General features: G+C 40.2%; 1 protein-coding gene across 3 annotated transcripts in view; it reads right to left on the reverse strand.

Annotated features, from left to right (window-relative positions):
- CPPED1 (calcineurin like phosphoesterase domain containing 1) overlaps positions 1-15,491 on the reverse strand; it is a 52,660-nt gene extending 37,169 nt beyond the window's left edge. For 2 of the 3 annotated variants that reach the window (XM_050713724.1, XM_050713725.1), the window contains exons 1-2: positions 15,344-15,482; positions 4,797-5,015 (exon numbers count right to left, since the gene is read on the reverse strand). In XM_050713724.1, the coding sequence (XP_050569681.1) occupies positions 4,797-5,015; positions 15,344-15,443 (319 nt within the window). In that variant the 5' untranslated portion in view covers positions 15,444-15,482. Of the gene's footprint in view, positions 1-4,796; positions 5,016-15,343 lie in introns of all 3 variants that reach the window. The other variant, XM_035548631.2, reaches the window with a different exon arrangement.
- Positions 15,492-16,140: the final 649 nt, after the last annotated feature.

The raw sequence follows: 16,140 nt of genomic DNA on the forward strand, positions 1-16,140 counted from the left end.
GAGGGAAAAAAAAAAAGCGTAGATTGTCAGGAGAATGACTTGGCTAAATGGGGAACTCTGTGAGCGTTGATGTAAAAAGGACATAAAAAGGAGACTGAAGCAAAGATAAGCTTGAAAGGAAGAACAAAGACAAACTGCCTGGGCATGCAGGGCTCATGTTGGGAAAACAAAAGCTCCACAAGAGTTGAAACTAGCAAGGGACATGGTGGGCAACAATAGTTTCTGCTGCTACTTTAGCAATAAAATAACAAACAAAATGTAGAACCACTGCTGAGTGAGGCAGTGATTAGTGACACGTGCTCAATGCTCTTTTTGTCTCAGTCCTTACTGAAATGTTCTCCCAAGCCTTTGGGCCTAGACTTACAGAAGCAAAGGAACTATCTGTAGTGCAAGAGGATTCAATCATGTATCTCTTGAAAAATTTCAACCCAAGCAAGTCTGTGGGACTTGAGGGGAAGCATCCCAGAATGCAGAGAGTTGGCTGATGTCACTGCAAGGCACTTTTTATCTTCCAAAGGCTGTGGAGTTAGGATGTTGCAGTCTAGGTGGGTGGAGAACCTTGCTGCACTGTGGTGCTCAAAAGGTGTTGGTTGATGGAAGGACATGGGAAGCTGTCATAAACCAAAACAGAAAGTTCAAACTTGATACGACAAAAAAAAAAAAAGGAAAAAAAAAGAAAGAAGTTGCCAGAGTGCTACAAAAATGCAGTGAAATAAACACATTACCCAATCAATAATATTTTGCAGATTACTATTTTTGCCGTAGTAAGTTATGGTATACTAACTTAATGCACACAAATGTTTTTAGAAGCAAGTCTTTCATTATCATGATGTGTCTAGGTGTAAGTATCAAGTTCACAGAAACCGTTTTTAGTAACAAAGTTGCACTATAAGGTATTGCTTAAAATTCTTGATTATGTACCACAATATTAGCGTTACCAGGAATAGATATCCTATTCTTGATTATGTAATCAAGAAAAACTTTTGAAAATAATATTCAGAGTACAAACTACTTTTAATCAGCAGCTAAATACCAAGATACTGGTGCTGATTACTTCATTGCTCTAATGACATCTGTAATGGATTCCAAGTGCTGTGCCTGATTGCTTCCCAGCTGATCAGGATTCTGCTCATCACTTCGAGCTGCTGGAATTCTGAGATTTCTTGGAGTTCCTTTGCAAAAGGCTTCAACCTTACTTCAGCTAAATAGCTAGAGTGTGTGCTTTAAAACAGTCATGACAAACCTTAAATTGAGCTCTTCATGATAAAACACATTAAGAGAGGAATGTATGTGGGGTTTTTTTGTCCTTTTTTATTGTCAGGCACTGATTATAAAGTAATGTTATCCAAAGAACCTGATAGACATCAGCCAGGGGATCATAAAATAAGCTTAACCTCAGCTGACTGTAACCATGCTGCAACAGTAACTATGATACACTTTCATTAACCCTGATTTTAATACAGTTTTAATATAGCTGATATACACAAGTGATTTACAAGGTAATCTGAGATATTAAATAAGATAAGCCAAATTCACAACTGTTAAAATTAAATCAAAGTCTTGTCTTATATAATTTTTAATTTCTCCTACTGAAAAAAAGATTTTTTAATCCTTCCTTCTATTGAACTAACATGATAATGGAATCGGCACAGCAATTATTTTTTGAGAGACTGCTCTGTGGAGAAGCATGAAATGACGGCAGTACCATATCACTACAAACATGCAGTCAGAATGTTTAAATTCCTCGAGGAAAAGAAATGCAAGTACTGGTCTTCCATTCTGGTCTTGCATGCAAACAATTATGCATTCACGCTACCTGAAAAGCTATTGGCTATAACAAATCTTAGATTCCCTGTTTTCTCTTACTCATTAATGTACTACTGCAGAAAGACTTAAAATTTTGATTTTTTTTTTAAATAACAAATGCTGAAAGTGTTGGCAAATTTCAATATTCTTATTATAATTTTAAAATTGAACTCTTTCTAAAATTTTCTTGAAGTTTAATCAGTTACTGACTTACCTTTTTATTTCTTTGTGGTTGTAAGTTAGAATTGTTAAAAGAGATAATGTATTTGTAAGGTATGAAATCTCAAGCACAGTATTTGTATCAGAATTAGCAGAAAGAGACTTGTGCCATTTGATAATAGAATATAACGGCTCTATATTATTATTTTTGCTTTAAAACTGAGCTAGGACTGGTGCAGAAATATACTAGATTTTCAAACATGTTCCCTCTAAGAGAAGAAATTTAGGAACTCATTCCTCTGTGAGTCACCTTGACCCCCAGAGCTTAACATGGAATGTGGCAGAAAAATAGAAAAAGTGACTGCAGTATTTCCAAGTTTTCCAGAAACTATCACTGCAAGGAACCTGAAAAGGTTTCATTTTTAACATCAGGGGATTTCCATTTGATAAAGAATATGCAGCAAATAAGTTCTCATAAAGCCAACAACTTGGCTTCTTAATGCCGGTGTCTCGCAATGTCTCATACAGTAACAGCTATTAACAAGCCCCACCAAAGAAACTGTTAATATGTATCTTGATAAAACATTGTTAAAACAGGGTGTGGGTTGTCTCGCTTTAAAATATATTTTCTCAGAGTTTTTATTTAACCGTTTTTGTGTTTTGAAGGAGTTTCTATTCCAGAGACTGAGAGAAAAAGGTAGGACAAAATCCTTTGAAAAACCTGTTATTTCACTTCCAAAATAGACATGATACAGTTTAAACTACTTTGTTTCAAATTCCTTTAAAAGACACAGATTCTGATTTACCTTCTATGAAATATTTTTTTCTGACTCAGCATTTCTATCCCCCCTGCTGTATCACACGTCTCTCTGCCCTTTGGGGCAACTGATCAGAGTGTGCTAATCCCCACGTATCTCTGCAAAGAAGAATGATTCGCTTCTATCTCAGGCTCTCATCAGTTTGGACAGAAAGACAAATGGCTGGTTGTAAAGTTGTATTTATATGTTTACCAACTCACAACACAAAGTCATTTGTATAAATACAAAAGAAGCAATGAAACAAGACAGTAAATTGTTTCAGCTGAAGACTAAAATTCCTTTTAGCAGTAATAATATTTCCTACTATTTCCTTAATGACGTGGTAACACAGGCTTATAAAGTATTAAAGAATATAATTTAAATCAACAAGAACTTACTAGGTGAATTAAATAAAATACAGAAGCTCAAGCAAGTTAATAACTGCTCTTTCTTGCAATTTCTTGGAAATTGCAGTAGGTAGCTTCAAATATTTATACAATGCACAGCACATACATCATACACCACAAGTGATCTCAGCAGTACAACCTATTTGATTTCTTTTACATGTTTGCTAGTAAAATGAATGAATGATAATGTTTTGCTGCACTCCGACAGGTTTCTATTTAAAATACTATACAAGTCCAAGACATACACTGGCAGAAGGGATAACGAAAGATCCATTTCTAAGAGAAAACAAACTTGCAGCACACAACACTCATTTATTTTATCCAGCCGTCCAGCACCTAGCAGAAATCAGAAGACTGCTGGCTGTCTATAATTAGCACTCACTCTCTATCAACAGAATAGGCCTTAGAATAATGTTGATAAAATCAAAATAGACAAAGGTAGACAAAGGTATCAGACAGAACTCTGCATTGTTTTATGAGCCGTTTAGAAATATCAAGGTAAACTGAAATTAGATTAGGTTTCTTGATTATTTAAATCTCTGTGTGAAATACCCTTCTTGAGAGGATGCAGAAAACCTATTGTTTATTCTGAGTTTCTTTCCTTCCCTTACAAGGGATGCTGAAAGCAACACATGTGGAACTCTTCCATAAATTATGTCCTAATTGAAATACTTATTAAACCTTTGCTATGGGAAGGTTAGATGCTTCTTAGGAAGAGATTAGCTTATAATTCTGGGCTAAACCTGTATGCTTCCAAAATTAATGGAAAAAGATAAATCAGTAAAAGAGTGTAACAGCAGACTTCACATTATGATCAAGCTGCTGAGGTTTTACGCAATAGAACCTAGCAAGCTTAAATTCTCCTGTTTTTTATACTTTTCTGCTCTATCACTAAAATTGTATTCTGGAAAAAAAGACAGTTTGTAGCTTATAAATAACAATGTCATTCAATTTGTCTTGTCAAGCAGCTAAGGTTTTAAAATCCACTTTGCGAGACACTGAATGAATTAGTGAAAGGTGTCTAATGCACTCAAACCTTGCTGGGCAAACAAGGGCCAGGAAGCACCATCTCAGGTAGAGCAAAGTATGCAGGACTCAATTTGCAAGCTCTCTTGTTGGATTGTTGTGCTGTCAGCTGCACTGCTAAGGCTGTCTGCAGCTCTGTTTGTTATCAGGGCTAAGAAATCAAAGACTCTTTGTTTAGATCTGCTTTTGAGACCACTTGCCAACTGGTAAGATGACTTTTTTATTCACTTCCAGTACGAGTATTTATCTTAAAATGGCCAATATTATGAGTCTGTTTTAAAGTTATGACTGTCCAATTTTATAACGCACCTTTCTAGACACTCTTGTTCTTCCTATGGTCATACACACACAGACACTGATCACTGCTTTCTACAGCAACAGGACAGAATGCTACAACTTGAATTTGCTGACTTTTAGCATTTTAAGAATTTAAATGCTCGATACATCTCAAGAATCATCTAAAAACATTCTGTTTTTTCCAAACACCAAAACAGTAGGATACCAAATGCTATGAAAGAATATTGTGAAGTCAAGGGAATTAGCCTTGTTGCCTATCTGAAATATAAAGAAAATGGAGTTGTTATACTTTTAATTGCCTTACCTGGCATTCCATGGATAAGGTCTCCGCACAGCACAAAGAACTTGGGTTTAGGGTTTAGTTTGTTAACGGCCTGCACTGCTTGCTCTGTTAACTTGATTTCTTCTTTCCATTCATCATCTCCGTTGTTAGTGTCTCCAACTGCCCAAGCTTTTATCAGTCCAAACTGAGGATCTGCTCCTTGGATGAAGTAGAAAGGTCCTTTCCATTCATACTCATCATCTAAAAACACGGGAAAAAAAAAAGTGAAGTACTAGAGAAACTTATAGAGAGAATGAAAAGTTCTATGCCCCATTAAATTGATTGCTCTTTACTTAAATAAGTTGAGTCCACTTTCATGAAAGTATAGAACTCTGTAGTCATTCATATAGGACAAATATAAAGGCAGAATTGCAAAATTTTCCTGTAAGGCGTAGCTGCAATAAATTGAAGTACATTAATCTAATTATACCACATGGTAATTGCAGACTGATTAGAGGAAAAGTATGTGAAGAATTTTGCAAATAGTGCTGGAAATTGCAAGAGTACAACAGAGCACAAGTGTGTAACATTACATTTCAGTAGATTCTTTTAATACTCCAATAATTGCTCCTTTAATTAACAAGTTAAAACATACACAACACATTCCACATTTTATTGCTCCACTAGACTTGTCCTTAAATTATTATTGAGTTAAATGCTATTTGCAATACACTCTCTGGAGTTAGGGCTAATGCCACCAAACAGAACCAAGGTCAGCAAACACAAATCCCAGCAACATCAGAATTGGCAGCAGTAATGGAAAACCTAATTTGGAACTGCCACAATAGCTTCCAAGAACTATGATAAAAAGGTGGGAACTCAAAACAAAACAAAACAAATTCCCATTCGTAGAGTGAGTGCAGATGGATTATACTACAGAATTTGTACTGCTACAATCTTCTTGTATACTTGGTTCTTTGATACTCCAATACCAAGTAGCACAAAAGAAGTGTGATACATAAGACTGCCTGTAAGCATGTTCCGAAAAAGAAATCTCACACTGAGAAACTAAAGCTATAGCTTGCTACTGATTAAAACCAAAAATTGGTATCATGTTCCCTAGACTTACATCTCAATTCTGAATTAAAGCACAAACACAAGTACACTGGGGTTTCTCTAGCTGTCTAAAGACATTCATTTGTGACCTGAAAACTTCAGTTTGGACAGCTGGGTCTGGCTTTCTCACTTTTATGCTTGTTACGAGCATGTCTAACTCCTATTTTGTTTAAAACATTTAGTTTTATTGTCTTTTTTTTTTACAGCATTTCAACCATCAGAAAGTCTGTGACTATATCAATCTATAGTTGAACGTAAAAAATGATACAGCAAATTATTTCAAATTAAAATACAATAGATAAGTGCGTTCCCAAATTGTGTTCGCCTGATCTGACGTACAGTTTGAAGCAGTTCTAGATTTATCCCCCACTAGCAGCACATAAGCAAGTAACATGTCTACCGCATGGATTCACTTCTTGTTTTCTTCCAAGTGGCCTAGTACTGGACCTTCTTACTTTCTAAGAAGAGGGGTATGTTTTTTTCAAGGAAGGTTGGAAAGCAGGGGTTATAATTCATCTGCACCATGGATATAGAAGGACTGGGGTGGCTAAGAAGGAATGTGGGCAAGTCCCCAAAGCTGCTTGTAATTGTCATCTGTTGCTATGGCATCAGATCATTTTGCTAAATGCAAACTTCTACATTTTGGTTAATGTAACCTTTAATTTCTAAACAAAATTACTTATCATCCATTAACATTGTTTGTTAATTCATGCTAGCATTGCCTTGTTCTAAATAATAATCACATTTTATAGATAGAACTCTGAGCCATTTATTAGCTTTTAATTCTGAAATGAACTTTTCCAATTACATAACTTATTCGGAGAAGTGAAATGATCCATCTATCCATGAGTTTTCAATAGAAGCCTTATGGAACCAGCTGAATGACACAAAGTAATTTAGGTTTTTATTGTGTGTGTCTTGCATGGAAAATGAAAAATACGACTGCCATAAAAATCAGCTTACGTGCTGTATCAAAGGCATTGTTTGGGCAGAGAAATCACCTCATAGTTTTTCTAAGCAGAAAGTTATAAAGAAATGAGTTAAGGAGGCTTGCATCAGAAACCCTTTATGACCTATACAAAGCAAGGCTGAAAAGAGAAAGTCTGAAATGGGAGCTTGTTATGGAGGAGTGCAACAACCTCACACTCACTAAACTGATGCTCGGGGAGAAAAAGCTTTAGTCTTTGAGCAATGTGGTGGGATCCTTAACACCTGTCCCTTTTCCAGTAACTTGGGAGCCAGCGCTGATCATGGATGCTGAGCATAATCGACTTATTTTGCACTGATTAACCTGAAGCCAGTAATTCCTACAATAGTTACCTAAGCCAACAAAGAGACATCTATCTTCACAGGAACCACTTAGAAAACCTAATCTTTGTTTTAAAGGACTGGGTTTCACTGATGGATGCACCATGCTTCCCCTGCTCAAGCCGTGGGGTGGAGTGTGGTGGTGAGGGCAGCTGCACATCTGTGGCAGCCAGGCAGCAGGGTTGGACCTGGTCCTGCATACCGAGGAGGTTCACGTACACTGCCTGGGCAGAGGGGAGCCTGGCAAGCGGAGAGCGGGCTGTCAGGGAGGCTGCAGAGCTGGAGCTAAACTCTCTGCAAGGCCAGAGCAGGGGTTATTCTCATTTCATGGCATTCTTTTCCCCTGCTTTACATCTATGCCAATAGAGTAGCTCTCTAGGTTTTAGGTACCTGAATGTTTCCAAGCTTGTGCACAGATGCTCTGGTTTGAGTGGGTGGGTGATGGTCATGTGAGGCAGAGGGAGAGAGAGACTGATAAGATGAATTTGTAAAGAGAAGTTCAGCACACAGACAGAACCAAGAAGTGGCAGAAGAAAGGAGAAGCAGAAGATGCAGAGGTGGAGGTGAAGAAGAGTGGGGAGAAAAGGAAAGAGATAGGGGGTGAAAAGAGAAAAACTGAAATTGATGCAGAGGTAATATACGCCACAGTCTCCTGTGGGAAAGAAAAAAAGACAAAAAGGAATCAAATTTAGAAAACGAAGCTGGGACAACAGGAGAGACACAGGAATCGGGTCTACATAAATAACATTTACTTAAAATGTTAGTTTAATTAACTGGTCTTAGTCAAATTTAGTTGAAAGTTCTTTTTTTGGTATTTGACAATTTATTAAATAGTTACAAATAACAGTGAGGTTGAATAAATTTTATCTACCTTTTTCTTGCTATTTGATTGCTTGAAACCTAACTTAAAAAAAATCCTAGCAGTATTTAAACCAGGTTGCATTAGCTTATCATTTATCATGTGGCACTTACCAATTAAGTTTAATAGTTACTGACTTTCATCCCCACATAAAAAACACTGAAGAATGTATGCAAACAAAAGAATACAGGGACACCCACTTCAAGTTTTTGTTTATCTGGAACATGTTTCAGTTACTATAAAGCACTATGTTCCAGTTACTATCCAGTACTACGATTAAAAGCAGAATATTGTGAAGAGAGTTGTACTGGTACAACAGCACTGGTGCAGATTTGCATGTGCACCAAGCCTGAAGCCCCAGTTGGAACTAGCTCCTTCAGGAAATAACTCTTAACTGCCCTTACTGCAGCTTGCAGAGCAGTTCACACAAGTTTCTCTGCATCAGTGCAAGGCAAAACATCAGTCCGGTTAAACTAAGTTGTTGCTACTGGTGCAACTTGGCTGATTTGGCTTAAAACCCCAGGAGCACTCCTGCACAAGTGCTCTGACAACAGACCAACATGGTAAGAGCGTAGCACTGAGGAACAGAATAGAAAAACATCATCCACTACTGCGGCTGGATCCAGAAGTCTTCTGCCTGTCAATTACATGATTTATTGATGGATTTCAATCTGTGTTCAGACAGTTATTAGCAAATCTTCATGCCCTGCTTCTCCCTCACCAGCTGCTCCTTAGCACCTCCAGCAGAGCAGGTGTACATAAGCCACACAAATGACCCTCAGCTGCTCAAGTGGTAAGAGAGGCACCCCAGAAGGCTGCTTGGACCTGTTTGTTGGACTATGCAGTGGATCACAAGAGTGCTCAGACAAACCACCCTGTTGGTATGCCAGGGGAATGCCGAAGTCTGGCAGAAGGTTAGTAACAAACAGCTGTTTTTGCAGTGATCCTCCAGTCATGATCCAGGTCCTCGATGTTTCTCCGTAAGGTTCCAATTAAAGAGCATGTGCAGTTGCTATCTTCCCTTCAAATGGAGCAAGTGATGGCTTTTATGTGAAATGACATCAAAGGTATCCTTCTGGCTAGGAGGTTCAATTTTCAAATCCATGGGGGGTCCATTTTTCAAGCCTTTAAATAAGCTACATAGTTGCATTAGACAAAGGTAAAGCAATAAAAGACAGACTCAATTAGTAAATATTTTTTTTTTTTGCCTTTTCCCTTGCATCACAAAACTGAACAGAGCTGAGAACACCTGAAAATTGGTTCTTTATCACTACTGGCACAGAGGTCATTTATGACTTTTTGAAATTACCACAGCAATCAAAAACCACAAATGCCAGACAGAAGTCAGCAGATTTCTCAGACAAGTGATGTACGTAGGGCTTCCATTTCTGAAGGACAAATAAGGTCTGCAGAGCTGCTCTGACAGAGCCCACAAAGCTCCTATTCCAAATCTGTTTTGTTTGCAGGCCTCCTTAAGAGCCGTACATCCGATTGCCACGGGAGAAGTCCAACTTCCGAACATGTTGCTATGCCTCAGTTTCGATAGCTTCCCACTCTTACTCTGCTCCCATGCACGCCAAAGTACGGAGAGAGGATCAATGCAATGTATTTTAAGTAGCACGGACTGAAAAATGGTGCCAGCTTCTAATTTTATCTAAGGATTAATTCTGTGAAGGGCCAGAGCAGTTGGCAGCATACACAGGAGAAAACCTGGGTGGTGCATTGTGATCACACACAAGAAGACTTCAGTGACCTAGGTGGGATTTAAGTCAAACCTCACCATTTCTAGGGGACAATAGCTATTATCACGTCACGTGCCTTTATTTCTTCCCTTTCTATTCTAATTTCTCCTCAGACTACAAGGCCGAGGAGACCATTAGAGATGTCATACAGAGCACTGCAAGCAGGCCTGCAACAGCCCCGTAGCACTGGTGGCACTTCCAGTGGCACTGGTGGGACTGTCAACACAAGCTCTGGCTTTGAGGTTGCTTTGGTTTTATCTCTACACTCTACAACATTTCACGGAAACAAAGCAGTTATGAGAAGCTACTCTTGGCTGCAGTCTCTCAGTGGATGTTGTACTATCAGAAGAGAAAGGACGTGGACATGCTTGCTCAGTACAACATGGGCAGAAATAAATATGAAAAGTACCCTTATTCTGATGCTGGGTTTGCCAGGGGACTTGACTTCACTTCTCTGAAAGATCACTGAAACAACTGAAAGGTGGATTTTTTCCATGTTTAGACTCAGATTGCTAACCAAAGACAAAAAGCAAACCAAAAGCATTTAATAACTTCTATAGCATTTTTTTTTTGAAAGATAAAGATGGCCCAAGTCCCTCTTCTGTCTGCTTTTAAATATGAAATAACAACAGAATGTACATGCTTCCCTGCTTTTAGCTGTCTGCCTATAAAATACCTAGAAACAAATCATGGACATAAGATTGGACAAGAAGCATAACTTTGGTTTTCTAAAGAAGCAATTTTTTTTTTAAATGAATGCCGTGTTTGTGATACACAAATAACACACAAGACAAAAATTTCAGTTCACCTTTAAGTCAATTTAATTCCTGGAAACAGCTGTTTTCACTCCTGAAGCAGCTTAAAAACCAATAAAGTACATGCACTAAATCTTTAATAATTCCTTGTTTGCTATTAAAACATTATCAGTAATTACGGTTTCAAAAGATACTGGCATTACTTTCTGTATGTTCAAACACAGAAGATTTCAATCTAATGAAGCATTCATTCCTTTCAGCTGTGTTTTCCAGGTGTACCTTAGAGACTACCAAAGACATGACAGGGGGTTCTGCTGAATGACCAACGTAACCTACTATGGGAGACATGATTTTATGTATCAGCAAAAAGAAAAATCTTCAAAACAGGTATCAAAATACATTTTAGGGGAGAAAATAAAACTCCCTAAAGGAGTAATTGCTGTAGAAATGATGTACTGTAAGCTTAAACTACAGAGCTGTCAGTAAGAAACACTAACTGACAGAATAGTTTCTCAAATAATTTAAACAATGCTACTATTTTTTAAAGATAAACTATCTAAAAACTAAGATAAAATAAACTAAGATAAAATATCAAGGCAGGAAATACCCCCTCCAATACAGTTTATTTGTATTGAGGGCTATGAAATGCTAAACGCTAGTCATGCCTTTATGCCCACCCCTAAATTCAGCATGTAAACCCATTGCAGAAAATAGAGAAACTTCTACAGCCCATGACTGTAGGTGTGAAGGGGGGTGGCTTGCATAATGACAAGGTGAAGTCACTGAAAGTTGCTTAAAGCCCACGTGAAAAAAAAATGCCTAATTCTATGAGACTTGGAGGCAGTACTGGGAATGGAATATGCTAGCTCGGAAGCAGTTCTTGACTTGTTCTGATCAGTGTAAAACCCTGATCAAAAATATTGCTGTTGAGTTCTAGAATGGTAATCATAATGTGCAAAGACCCAACATTCATGTGAAAGCAAGAAAAAAAATAAGAAATCAACTGCAGTTGTATTTAATTTCAAAGGAAGGGGAATTATATGTAATTATGAAGCTTTTAAAAAGAGCAAAAATCTTTGAGGACAGCATGGAAACTATTCAAAGACACTATCCCAGAGGCTCAAACCATATGCACAGCATTTACTGAGAAGGACTTTAGAAAAGCCCAAAAGAATCCAGCCCAACTGAACAACATAACAGCCATAAGGAGGGTGGTAAGAACAGGAAGGCACTCTTAAAAAAGCTGAAGCATCCAAAATAAGGAAATCAGGAAAGATTTTATATACTGAAAGGTTAACTTTTACAGATTTCCAGCTTTATACACTGGTAGTCCAAGAAATCAATTTAAAAGAATGAAGAACAACTAGAAAGAGCATAAATCCAAAATCTAATAAAGCCCTTTTTAGAGGCAGTGTGAGCAGGTAAGCTGCAGACATTCACTAAGACTAACAGATGCTCCAGACATGCAAGATGCATCCAAAAATAAAGGTGGAACAGAAAAACAACATACATTTTCATACCCGTGTTCACTGTGGAAGAACCTGTGAAGATCTGAGGCCAGAACCCTTCCTTACAGATGGGGCATCAGACCTGGCTCAAATACCAGCAAATGATTCAACGAATAGACATGAATACCAACAAACCGCTCGGATTAGTTGGCACCCACAGAATTTGAAAGTAACTGAAGGAAGAAAAAAAAACAAACAAAAAAAACTCACAACCATCCAACCCATGGAGTGTTACTTCTTTCTTAAAACTGCTTTTGTACAGAGAAGCAGGAAGATGGCCAGTATCACTTCTACACTTAACAGAGCACCGAGCAGTCTGGTGCCTACTGATCAGCAAAGCTAATAGAAACTGTAACAAAAACAATTTCTGCACTTACTGATTCTTCAGAAAGTCATCAACAGCTTTTACGTGGACAAGGGAAATCCACTTGATAGTGTCTACTTGAATCTCCAACAGGTGTCTGACACAGCTCCTTACCCAAGGCTCTTACAGGAGCCCAGCTGCCATCAATGAAGGTTCTCAGACATAAATAACAGGTCAGAAAAAAAGAAAGGGGCCAAGATGCACAGCTCCCAAGTGACAAGTGAATCTGTACTGGCATCTATACTGTTCAATATATTCAAAACCATCTGTAGGAGCAACTGAATAGCGAGGAAGTGAGGTTTGCTAGCACCAAGCTAGTTGGCTAAATGCAAGCAAGGCCTGGTTGTGAAGAACTGAGGAAAGACTTCATTACTCAGAGTCACTGTTCAAGAAAGCTGATGAACTTCAGTGCAGAAAAGTGCACGGTAGTGCACGCAGGGGAAAACTAACCAAACACAAACTTCATAGAAACAATCAAAGCTCTAGCAAGTACTACAAAGGTGTTACCTCAATAGACAATAACGGCTAAACAGCATAGTTAGGAACGGAATAAAGAACAGGACAAAATAAAAAATATGAGGACCAGCTGAATAAACTTAGTCTGCAAAAGTTGAGTGACAGCAACATGACAGAGGTAGAAACCATCACTGGCGGGACTGAGCACGTGAATACACAACTCTGGTTCCAAAACCTTGATCTGCAAGAGGCAGGTAACCATCAGACAAAACTAGCAGATTCTCAAACACATAGTTAGGCTGTGGATTTAGGATTATTCATTTTTTTGAATAATTTGATATTACTTATTTTTTTAATTTTACATTTGTGGTGACTTCATTTTTCTCACCAGATCTGATCCTAGCTCATCTCTGCATGACCTATCCAAGAATTTAGCCACTGAAAGCACCTGGGGCACTAAGGATGCTCCCTCCTGCACCACGCAGTCTCCCTGCTCTCACAACTATTTTCTCACACATACCAGACACCCTGCAAGAAACACAAAGAGGACTATTTCTTCCACTTGAGGAAAAAAAAAATCAACCTGACAACAGCTGATGGTACTGTTGCTTGTATAGTTACTTGAAAAAAGCGCTCTACATACTTTCCCAGAAATTCTTTGCATGGCATGCTATAGCATTAGAGTTTTTGGGAGAGGTGGTGGGGAAAACGACAGAACTTACCTAAACATACAGTCCTGTGTGTAGTCACTAAAACACTAACAAAAGTAGTGGACATCTGAAGCATGGATAAGAAAGACAGAGAATGTATTAAAAAAAGCCAAAACATACAGAGGTCTCCTTCCAATAAAGTAGGAAATTTATGTGGTGTTCGCTACTATGCTCCATCAGTTACATGGATATTTTAGACCTTTAGAACTTTGAGCTTCTGGTTCATGCAACTCACGTATCAAGAGTAGATCAGCACAGGTTAGAGGTATAACCTCCACACCATGTGAAAGCAGACTGAACAAATGACTACTGGGGGATAGGGTGTGGAAGAATAATTTTGCAGAAAGTTTAGTAAGAAAAAAGGAAATTAACTGTGCCAAACCATAACAGTACTGGTAAATATTTTGTGTAGCTACCTGCCTGACAGAAGGAATTATGTCTGTAGGATGAATGAACTCTAAAGCCAGAGGGGAAAAAAAAGGAGACAATTGATTTACATTTTAAACTGCAAGAAACTTTGCCTCAGTTTTGTTAGCCTTTGAGTCTTTTTTTTCCTTTTTCCCAATCATTTAGTCATTAAAACATTGCATTGAACTTTAGACTCTTAGAAGAGAGCTAAGTAAAACATTAATATAGAAACATTGTATTTAGAGACGGTAGCTGGGCTACACATTCTAAACAACATTAAAAGGCAGCAGTCACTGAGAAAAGTCTTAATTAATATTTATTTACGGAACACCAAACAAGGACACTTCAGGAGAATGAAACAAACCTGGAAAACAGGTAACCAAATCACATTTTTGTCCACGTTTAAGGCAATTTTCAAGAAGCACTTGATACAACTTTTCCCAGAAATTTTTACACTGCCTTGAACGCTCCTTTTATTACGCTTTCCCTATACAGTTGATGTAACTAGATGGCTTGTCTGCCATCTGTCCCCTCAGCAACTGCTTGACATTCTGTTCCAAACCAACCAGACCATCTGCAATTAATAGGTTGCCAGAATGACTGTATACATATACTTCACATGCTCAGAGTTGGTGATTTCTCTTTATTTGGCAACAAGCAAAGCCAAATATTTCCAAATGATACCCAAGAAAATACAGCAGAATCACTGGGACTGAATAGTCCTGCCCACCTCGCCAAACCAATACAACTTGTAATTTATAAACAGGTACACGGCAAGAGAATACCTTCCGTGTGTGGCAACAGGAAGTGACTGCTAAAGCTCGCCAGGTGCCTGAGACCTAGAAAAAGCACAGGCTCTCCATCCTTGGAGCCTTTTACAAAGAGGTGTGATACAAGAGCATGCTCGGTGCTGGTGTGCCCCCAGGAGCAGCCGAAGCCTCAAACTTCCTTCACCTGGGAGGAGACGAGTGCGGTCGCTGCCCAGGTGAGGTGGTCTCAGGTGGAAGCAGCAGGGAAGGAGCCGCAGCTGCCCTCCACCTTGCGAGGGGCTGCACCACCCTGAGGCAGCCGGGGCCCTGCTGGGCTCCACAGGGACACCTGCAGGGACACTGCCCGGGTGGGTGCCACGAGCTGGGTCACCCACACGGCTGCAGGCCCCCGGGAGCACAGCGCCGGCACCAACCAACAGCCGCACAAGTTGCGGAGCTCAGTATTAGCCGCACCTTGCCGGCCCCGGTGCAGGGCTCTGGCGGGGGGAAAGACCCAGGCCCAGGGAAGGCCCCGGCCCGGCCCCGCTCCCTGCTACAACCGCGGGGATCCCGGCCCGGTGCGGGCTGCCCATGCCCGTCCCCCCCTTCCCTACCTCCCGCCCGCCGCCCCGCGCCGAGGTTCGGCGTACCGTGGCGGAAGGCGGACAGGGCCCTGCCCCGGGCCCTCCGGAACGCGTCCCCCGTGGCCGCCATGCCGAGAGGAGCCGCCGCCGAGGGGGCGGCACCGCCTCCGCCGGGGAGGCGCCTGGGCGCGGGGGAGGCCGGCCCGGCTGAGGGGGGCGGCTGCGGGGGGCGGCCCCGGGAGGGGGGAGCTAAAGTGAAGCAGAACCGAGCACACACGTACACCCGAAGGAGTAAAAGTCGGTAAAACGCTGCGGGATTTTCTTCAAGTGTTTCCTAACGTGTCAAGTGAGGAGAGCCAACGTCATCTGGAAGAGCTGGCAGTCTTCCTCCGCACTGTGAAGGGATGTTTTCCAGCTTGCACTGCCTTTGCCTCGATTTTACTCACAAGGTTGCACAATGAATTGTTTAGGTTGGAAAAGAGCCTTAGGATCATCAGGTCCAACCACCACCGAACACTGCAAGTCTGCCACTGCCCCACGTCCCTCAGTGCCGTGTCCCCACATCTCCTAAACACCTCCGGGGACTGGGACGGGGCCTCCCTGGGCACCCATTCCAATACCCAACCACGCTCTCTGTCAAGAAATTCTTTCAGACATCCAATCTAAACCTCCCCAGCACAACTTGAGGCCATTGCCTCATGTCCTATCACTTGTCACCGGAGAAAAGAGACCAACATCACCACCAATGGTTACACAAAAACAGCAGAGGTACAGTGCCTGCTCTCCATCGCGTGAGCTGCCACGGCCCATGTAGTCTCCGTGTCCCT

The sequence above is a fragment of the Cygnus atratus genome, chromosome 15, assembly GCF_013377495.2.
Source record: "Cygnus atratus isolate AKBS03 ecotype Queensland, Australia chromosome 15, CAtr_DNAZoo_HiC_assembly, whole genome shotgun sequence".
NCBI classification, from domain to species: domain Eukaryota; kingdom Metazoa; phylum Chordata; class Aves; order Anseriformes; family Anatidae; genus Cygnus; species Cygnus atratus.